This window comes from Myotis brandtii, unplaced genomic scaffold, assembly GCF_000412655.1.
Source record: "Myotis brandtii unplaced genomic scaffold, ASM41265v1 scaffold654, whole genome shotgun sequence".
NCBI lineage: Eukaryota > Metazoa > Chordata > Mammalia > Chiroptera > Vespertilionidae > Myotis > Myotis brandtii.
Genome location: NW_005370538.1, coordinates 1,629,237 through 1,638,691, shown reverse-complemented (window position 1 = coordinate 1,638,691; position 9,455 = coordinate 1,629,237). Strand labels below are relative to the sequence as shown.

At 39.0% G+C, this 9,455-nt stretch overlaps 1 protein-coding gene across 1 annotated transcript in view; it reads left to right on the top strand.

Moving 5' to 3' along the window:
• The window catches only part of LOC102261928 (chromosome unknown open reading frame, human CXorf66), a 10,453-nt gene extending 3,698 nt beyond the window's left edge, over positions 1 to 6,755 (top strand). The window contains exons 2-3 of the mRNA XM_014528817.1: positions 4,493 to 4,643; positions 5,891 to 6,755. Coding sequence (XP_014384303.1) covers positions 4,493 to 4,643; positions 5,891 to 6,755 — 1,016 coding nt within the window. The remainder of the gene's footprint in view (positions 1 to 4,492; positions 4,644 to 5,890) is intronic.
• The last annotated feature ends 2,700 nt before the right edge of the window (positions 6,756 to 9,455 follow it).

Sequence of the window (9,455 nt, the reverse complement as noted above, 5' to 3'; positions counted from 1 at the left end):
CAGGTATCTGGGGTTTATTTACCTTCTATAATTGAAACTTTGTTGCCTTGAGAGGAGGCAGCAGCCGGCTGGGAAGCTTGGCTTCTTCCATCGCCGGGGCAACCAAACCTCCTGCTCACGGCCAGCTGGAAGCAGGTATCTGGGGTTTATTTGCCTTCTATAATTGAAACTTTGTTGCTTTGAGTGGAGCTCAGAGCCAGCCATGGCAGGCGGTAAGCTTGGCTTCCTCCATCATTGGGGCAACCAAGCCTCCTGCTTGCTCCAGCTCCGTGGCTACTGGCTGCCATCTTGGTTGGGTTAATTTGCATATAGTCGCTCTGATTGCCTGGTGGGCGTGGCTTAAGGCATAGTGAAGTTGTGGTCAATTTGCATGTTTGTCTATTATTAGGTAAGATAAGTTTTTTAGTGGAGTCCTTAAGGTTTTCTATACAATATCATGTCATCTGTAAATAATGACAGTTTTACATCCTCCTTTCTAATTTGGATGCTTTTTATTTTTCCTCTTGTCTGATTGCTGTGGCTACAACTTCTAGTACTATCCTATATAATAAAAGGCTAATATGAAAATTGTCCCCAAGGGCAGGAGTTCGACCCACCAGGAGTTAGATGTGCACTGACCACCAGGGGGCAATGGTGGCAGGCATCCAGGGGAAGGGAGGCCCTGGCCGGCAGCCGGCAGTCACTAGGGACCCTACCCATGCACAAATTTTATGCACTGGGCCTCTAGTGTTGTATAAATATGGTGAAAATGGGCAACACTGCCCTATTCCTGCTCTTAGGGGAAATGGTTTGGGTTTTTCCCATTGAGTATGATGTTGGCTGTAGGTTTGTCATATATGGCCTTAATTATGTTGAGGTGTGATCCCTCTCTCTCCACTTTGGTGAGAGTTTTTATGAAAAAGTGGGTGCTGGATTTTGCCAAATGTTTTTTTTTCCTGTATCTATTGATATGATCATGTGATTTTTATCCTTCATTTTATGTATGTTATATATCACATTTATTGATTTGTGAATATTGTACCAACCTGTGGCCCTGGAATAAATCCTACTTGGTCATGCTGTATAGTCTTTTTAATATATTGCTGGATCCAATTTGTTAATATTTTGTTGAGGGTCTTAGCATCTATGTTCATCAGGGATATTGGCTTGTAATTCTGTTTCTTTGTAATGTCTTTATCTGGTTTTGGAATTAGGATAATGTTGACCTCTTAAAAAGAGATTGGAAGTGTGCCTTTCTCTTGGATTTTTTGGAGTTGTTTTCGGAACATAGGTGTTAGTTCTTCTTTGAATATTTGGTAATACTCCCTTGTGAAGCCATCTGGGCCAGAGATTTTGTTTGCTGAAAGTTTTAATTTTATTAATGCTTCAATTTCTTCAGTTGTTATTGGCCTATTCACATTTTCTGATTCAGTTTTGGAGGATTGTATTTTTCTAGGAATTTGTTTATTTGATCTAGGTTGTCCAGCTTGTTGTCATATAGTATTCCTTACAATCCTTTGTGTTTATGTGGAGTCAGTTGTTTCTTCACCTCTTTCATGTCTGGTTCTATTTATTTGAGTCCTCTCTCTTTGTTTCTTGAAGACTCTGGCTAGAGGTTCATCTATCTTGTTTATCTTCTCAATGAACCAGCTCTTGGTTTCATTGATTTTTTTGGTATTGTTTTTATTAGTCTCTATGTCACATATTTCCACTCTTCTTCTTATTATTTCCTTCCTTATTATTCCCTTCCTTCTACTAACTCTGGGCTCTTCTTGTGGTTATCTTTCTAATTCTTTAAGTTGTAGAGTTAGTTTATTCGAAATTTTTCTTTTTTCTTGAGGTAGGCCTATAGTGTTATGCACTTCCCCTCTAAGGACTGCTTTTACTGGGTGGTTGTGTGTTTGTTTTCATTTTTTTCCAAGAAGTTTTTTTATTTCTCCCTTGATTTCATTGGTAACCCATTCGTTGTTTAATAACATGCTATTTAGCGTCCATGTGTTTGAATGTTTTGTGGTGTTTTTATTGTAATTGATCTCCAGATTCATACCATTGTTATCTGAGAACTTACTTGATATGATTTCAATCTTCTTGAATTTATAGAGACTTTGTTTAAGTCCTAACAAGTGGTTTATCTTTGAGAATATACCATGTTCACTTAAGAAGAACATATATTCTGAAGCTTGGGGGTGAAATGTTCTGTAAATATCAATTAAATCCATTTGATCTTGTGTGTCATTTAGGGTTGCTGTTTTCTTGTTGATTTTTTTATCTAGAAGTTTTATCCAGTGATGTCAGTGGGGTTTTTAAGTCCCCTACTATGACAGTATTGCTGTTCATCTTTCCCTTTAAGTCCTCTAGAATTTTATTATATATTTGTGTGCCCCTATATTGGGTGCATATAAGTTTATCAGGATTATATACTCTTGTTGTATCAATCCATTTAGTATTATGAAGTGACTTTCATTGTCTCTTGTTATGGCCTTCATTTTGAAGTTTATTTTGTCAGATATGAATATTGTTATCCCAGCTTTTTTTTTTTCATTTCCATTGGCCTGAAAAAAATTTTCCATCCCTTCCCTTTCATCCTTTGTGAGTCTTTTATTTTCAGGTTCATATATATTTTCAGACAGCATATATATGGGTCATGTTTTATTATTCATTTACCTACCCTATGTCTTTTGATTGGAGCATTTAACCATTTACATTTTAATGTTATTATTGATAGGTACTTATTTGATACAATTTTTATTCTTTTTTAAAAATATTTATTGTTGAGAGTATTTTCCCCCCATTGCCCCCACCACCTAGTTCCCACCCCGCCCCAGGCCTCCACCACCCTACTGTCTGTGTCCATAACTAAGATCTTTGGTTAATCTCTTCCAGGCCCCCCACACCCTTCCCTCTGAGATTCATCGGTCTGTTCCATGCTTCTATGGCTCTGATTCTATTTTATTCACCAGTTTATTTTGATCATTAGATTTCTTATTTGTTTATTCTGATTTTTTACATTAAGTTGTTGATATATTTGTTGCCACTTTATTGTTCATTTTTTATCTTTTTTTTCTTCTTCTTTGCCTTCATCCTCTTCTTAAACAATACCCTTCAACATTTCATGAAATACTGGTTTGGTGGTGATGAACTCCTTTAGCTCAGAGGGAAGGGGGAAGGAGGGCATAGGAAGAGCTTAACCAAAGAACTTATATGCATATATGCATTACCTATGGACACAGACAGTTGGGTGGTGAAAGCCTGGGGTGGAGAACTGGGTGGAGGGGAGCAGGTAGGTGCTCTGCTTTTGAAGAAGGCAGGGCAGGCTAGCTATACCGCTCACCAATATGGCAGCACAAGCCCCACAGGCAGCTCATCAAGGCAGCAGGGCTGGTTGTTTGGGACCAAGGTTCAGGTGTGCCTGGTGACTACCACCAGCCCATGTGTCAGGGCTTTGGATCTCAGCAGTGGGGCCATGCATGCCTGCCTGTGGCCTAGGGGCACTGGGACATAGCCACTTCCCACCTTCTCCTCCCGTGGAGGACCCTCAAGCTCCTTCAAAATGGTGCACTCTCCAACCTCAAGCAGAGAGAAGCTCAAGCAGAGCTACATGAAGCATCAGTGGGCAGCGCCTCTGCCAGGAGCTCTTGCATTAACAGAAGCCCACCCATACTCACACCCCCTGAACAGTCTCCCTTGCACACACTCACCCACTCACACTCTCACCCTCACTCTGGACTTGCCCACTGCCATATTGGTTCTTTCCTGAGAGTTTTTATTCTTTTTATATATTTTAGTTGATTTCAGAGAGAAAGGGAGAGGGAGAGAGAGAGATAGAAACATCAATGATAACAGAGAACCATTGATTGGCTCCCTCCTGCACGCCCCACACTGGGGATTGAGCCCACAACCCGGGCATGTCTCCAGATCGGGAATCAAACCATGACCTCCTGGTTCATAGGTCAATGCTCAACTGTGGAGTCATGCCAGCCGGGCTAGAGTTTTTATTCTTTGTGAAAAATTCAAGCAATATTAGAAGCATAAAGAGTACAGACATATTGTCTCCCTTCTCTCCCCTTCTCTACCCAATCCACCAACCCCAGTCCCCAACCAAAGTAGATAATACTATGTGAATGAATCTGGCATGGTATCTAACACATAGTAGCTTTCAACAAGGATTTTACTTATCCCATCTTCCTTCCCACCACACATTAACAATCAAGTGCATTCACACATATAGAAAACATACACACAGACTCAAAAACTTACTAGTAAACAATGGGGTGAGAAAGCCATGAGGCAGGGGTTAACCCAGGTAATTATACTGATTAGCCAGAGATGTCTCCCAGATTTGGCTTCTGGATTGTGGTTGGGGACATAATAGAAGGAAGGAAATGATGGAACATTTATGCTTTAAAAAATCACTGATGAAGAGAATTTTGACCTATAGTGATACACAACTATAAAAATGGAAGAAAACTTGGTTACCTAACACATTTTTTTGGTGATACAATTTCTTTGACAGGAGCTAAGCAACTTGAATCATCACAAACAGAAGACAGCAGAAAACGTATATTTGTTATAGTAGTTGGTATTATGAGCACAGCTTTTATCTGTACCTCTTTTTGCTGCCTCCATTATAATTGTTTGAGCAAAGATGTCCCCAAAGAAAAATTGTAAGTTTTACACTTTGAATTAAGATTGCAAGGTGTGTGTGTGTGTGTGTGTGTGTGTGTATACATATAGTGGAGGTTTCATTCTTGTGATTACTTAATGTTAACTTTAGACTTTTAAAGAGCTACCAAGATCTTGAGGGTGGATACCTACACTTAAATGATATCACCTCTTAAATATTCTCAAGTACATTATCAACTTTAGCCAAAGCTATCTTCTATTCAGGATTCAGCTGAGCCCCACGCTATTAATTTCATTATAAATTGAGTCTAGAAAAATAGGGCATGACTATCTGAATAATACAGGGAGACTAAAAACAGGGAGGGAGAGGGAGTTGGGCCTGCATTCCAAAGACAATGAAACATTTTGGATAATCTACCATTTTAAGATGTATTAACATGAAAAGTTATTCACTGTTCTTATTATCTCAGTTCCTGCCTTTCAGATAGAATGATCAGTCTGGCTCTAATATATTGATTCTCTAAATATTTCCCAATCCAAGTACTGGTGACTAGAATGTGCTAATGTTTCCTTCCTTTAGTTTTAGAGGAATATTGTGAATATAAATATGCATGGATAGATAACTTGATGTTATAAATATAATAGGAAAATAAGACTTTGGTCTAAAAAGTTTATTTTTATTGTAACAAGTTGTGACATTTATATATCAGTTCTGTATCAACTCGTGACTTTTGTATAAAAGGTTTAATTTTTGGAATAAATGAAATTCTCTCTCAGTAGTAGATTTAAAACAAGTTGCTATTATCCAATAAATAGACTATATCGTTATCTAATGTGGTGAAATAGTAAAATCTCTGAAAAAAGAAATAGCATGAATTCAACAAGTTCTTATCTGTAACCTGAGTCATGGCTTTCACCACACTCCAATTCTAGTAGGGGTTCAATTTCCCTACTAGAGAAAAAACAAAGACCAAAACACTAAACTGACAAAGTAGCCTATGTTTTTTGGTGATAGCAATAGTGTTTTATTGTTTTATTGATTTTAGAGAGAGAGGAATGGAAATGGAGAGAGAGAGAGAAACATCGATAAGAGAGAAACACCAATTGGGTGCCTCCTACATGCCCCCTACTGGGGATCAAACCCACCACCTGGGCATGTGCCCTGACTAGGAATCAAACTGGTGACCTCTTGGTTCATGAGTTGATGCTCTACCACTGAGCCACTGGCCAGGGAGCAGTAATACTCTTTCATTTTAACTGTCATACTCCAAATTTTCTATATTTTCAGGGTCAAGGAACGTGTAGCATCCAAGTCATCCAGGTCATTCAAACTATTCAGTAAATACAAGACAGACAATGAATGCATTCCAGAGAAACAACCCATGCTATCTGGTATAGACATGTTATCAGAGCTCTCAAGTCAAGAAAGAACATTCATATCATCCAGTTCAGAAAATGTAATCAGGTCCTCAAGTTCAGAAAAGTCATCTAAACCGTCTAGTAAAAAAAAGTTCATCAAGCCATCAAGCCCAAAATTACTGTCCAGGTCATTCCACCTGGGAAAGTCATATAGAAAACACAGTCTAGATAAGTCACATAAGCTGGTTTATGCCCATAAGCTAGGCAGTTATGATCGTTCATCCTACCCAAATAGGGCAGTCAGTCCAACTTCAATAGCCAGTCTACACTTTCCACTGGAATCAACCAAACCACATCATCCAACCTGCAGAAAAAGTCAAATCTTGCTACCGGAGTCATCCAGTTTAAAGAAATTTACGAAGTCTCCCATACATCATAATATAAAACGATCAGTTATTGCAGGTAGGGCAGACATGTTATCTACGTCTCCATTAGTCAAGTCTTGTGCACACTATATGGGAAAAAGACCTGTTTGCAGAATGCCTGAGTCTTTGGTCAGTGATATTTCTGAGGTCAAGAATACAAATGCTCAAAACCCACCTTTCCCACGTGAAGAGAATCCTTTTTCCAAGTGTTTTCATAAGGTAGATTCCAGAGACAATGCGTTCCATGGCGATGTGAAGAGCAGTGATGATGACAGTGAGAAGGAAATAACCATTTTTTGCAACGTGAGACTCAAAGAAGTCATTGTTAATAAAACCACAAGTAATAAAAAGCTCAATAAAAACAAATAATCACCTGTGAAGAAGAAAATTTATACCTACTATTTTATGCTCACCATCCTTAAAGATGCACTATATAAAGAGAAAATCCACTTGGCAATCACTATTGAGATTAGTCCTGTCCATCTTGGAGGCAATTTATTTGAAAAATATTAATTAAATGCATGAGATAACAAATGACTTTATTGTAATTATTACTGCATTTTAAAGGCAGAAGGCTCTTTTGATGATTCTTATTTTGATCTGGTCACTTGGATGGGAACCATAAACATACACAACTCTAGAAAAGAGTTACAAAATGGGTACCCTGGACTCCTCCTTCCTTTGGAGTTGCCCTCAAAGTCCCAACCCAATTAGCTTTATTTTTTAATGTTTACATAGAGTCTTCACAGTTTAATATTGCCTTTCTGTAGTGGCCAGTGCTTGGCAAAAATGTCTCTGTGTGCTTGGTTCTGGATGAGTTAGGGAAACTCCTGGTAGCTATTTGTAACACCCCTGCTTCCTGTGACTGCTACCTAAAGTGAGGTTTCAGCCTCCAGCACACACACCTGGGGCTCCATGATACCAGTCTAAGTATTCCAGTCTTTATAACTCTCAACAAGGATTTTAGTTATTTTTGTTACCCTACAAAATAGTACGTTTTCAAAAGGTCCCTGCTGCATGTTTTCAAAAAGTCCCAGCTGGAGATATGATGTCTACCCATTTTCCCTACATGGTACTTCCTCATTCTGAGTGGGCAGGGGTGGGTAGATGGGAGAATCTTGGAGTTATATCCTCTAACTCCCCACACTGAAGAGATGTTATTCTTGCCTTCTTCCACGGGCATGGTTTAGAAAAGCAAGCTAAGTCCTGTATTCCAAGTCTATATTCTAGTATAGTAAAGTTAGTCCCCTATAACACCTAGCAGGCATAAGTTAAATGCAATTGCCTAGCTTGTATTGGATGTGTACTATTTGTCAGGCATTGTACAAAAGTAACTTTATGTTTGTGGGTCTGAAGGCTGCAATCAAGTTTGCTGATTCGCTGAAAGAACTCACAAGACTCAATAGCAGGTTATACACATGGTTAAGGTTTATTAGAGCAAAAATAGACAGACACAGAGCAATAGGAAAATATATAAATCAAGAGGAACCCACAGAGGTAAGGCACTTGCTTTTGAGTACATCCCCATCTGGAGCCACCCACAATATGCTTTCTCTCTAGCAACAAACTAGAAGGGCATGTGCAGAATGTCTCTGCTCAGGAAGGCCCATTAGAGTCTCTTGGTCTGAGGCTTTTATTGAGAAGTGGTCACATAGGTAAATTATGCTACATGGTAACTGAAACTCAAGATCCCAAGAATGAAACCAGATGCACATCATCAATGTTGATACTCGGGCAAAGCAATCCTGGCAAGCTAATATGGCATGGTCCATTGCTCCAGGTGTACGAAACATAATCATTAATCATTAACATAAGACATTCTGAGAGCCACATTCTCAGAGGTTGGCCAATACTCAGTCATGATTCCATGTTCCCTTGAAGACGTACAAGGACTAAACAACTAGGCCTGCTATGCTAACACTTTCTCACATATCACATTTTATTTAATGTCCAACAGTCCCTCATTATGTGGATGGTTATATAAATGAACTGAGGCTCTCTAACATATAGTAAGATCACATCTAATAATTGATTGAATTGATATATAAATCTGTGATTAGCTTATGCTCCAATTTTCATTATGCTGTGCTGCCTTCTCACTACCAGCTTCTAGAGTGCCTGCTTGTTCACAGATCGCCCAATCCATTGCTGTGAGCAAAATCCCTCCTTGACTTTTAATCAGTCTGGGCCATTCTCCCAGACTTCTGGGGCCATATAAAGATGTTTTATGTTCATTCAGATCTGAATTCCCCATGGCCTTTGCCTCTACTGGTAGTTCCTCTGGTGGGGTCTGTACCCATAAGGTCAACATGAAATTCATAGATGTCACTAAGTAGCTGCTTATGTATAAAAGTTTTAAGCGATGGTATATGCATATAAACAGCATTGTGGGAGATAACAGACTTGATTTCCTATTGGTATTACCCTTTTGTAAAAGACAAACTGTAAAGTGTTACAATTGTTTGAGTTTAGAAAAGCCTGGTCTTTTTAAAATTTACAAATAGAAGCAAAAGTTCTGATCTAATTTTTAAACTGTTTGTTCTGAAAAAAGTTCAAAGATATACAAAATTAGAGCAAGTAGAGCACCCATATAAGTAAGCACTACTCAGATTCAACAATTATCTCTACATGGCCAATCATGTTGCATTACACTCCTATCCACTTCCCTTCCCATTTATAGCTCTAAAAGACAATGACTTTTAAAAGTACATAGACACACTTTAGCTGGTTTGGCTCAGAGGATAATGTCAGCCTATGGACTGAAGGGACCCAGGTTCGATTCCAGTCAAGAGCACATGCCCGGGTTTTGGGCTCGATCCCCAGTGGGGGGCAATGCAGGAGGCAGCTAATCAATGATTCTCTCTCATCATTGATATTTCTATCTCTCTCTCCTTCTCCCTTCCTCTCTGAAATAAATAAATATTTTTTGGGGTTTTTTAAAAATATATTTCACTGATTCTCTTACAGAGAGGAAGGGAGAGGGATAGAGAGCCAGAAACATCGATGAGAGAGAAACATCGATCAGCTGCCTCCTGCACACTCCCCACTGGGTATGTGCCCACAACCAAG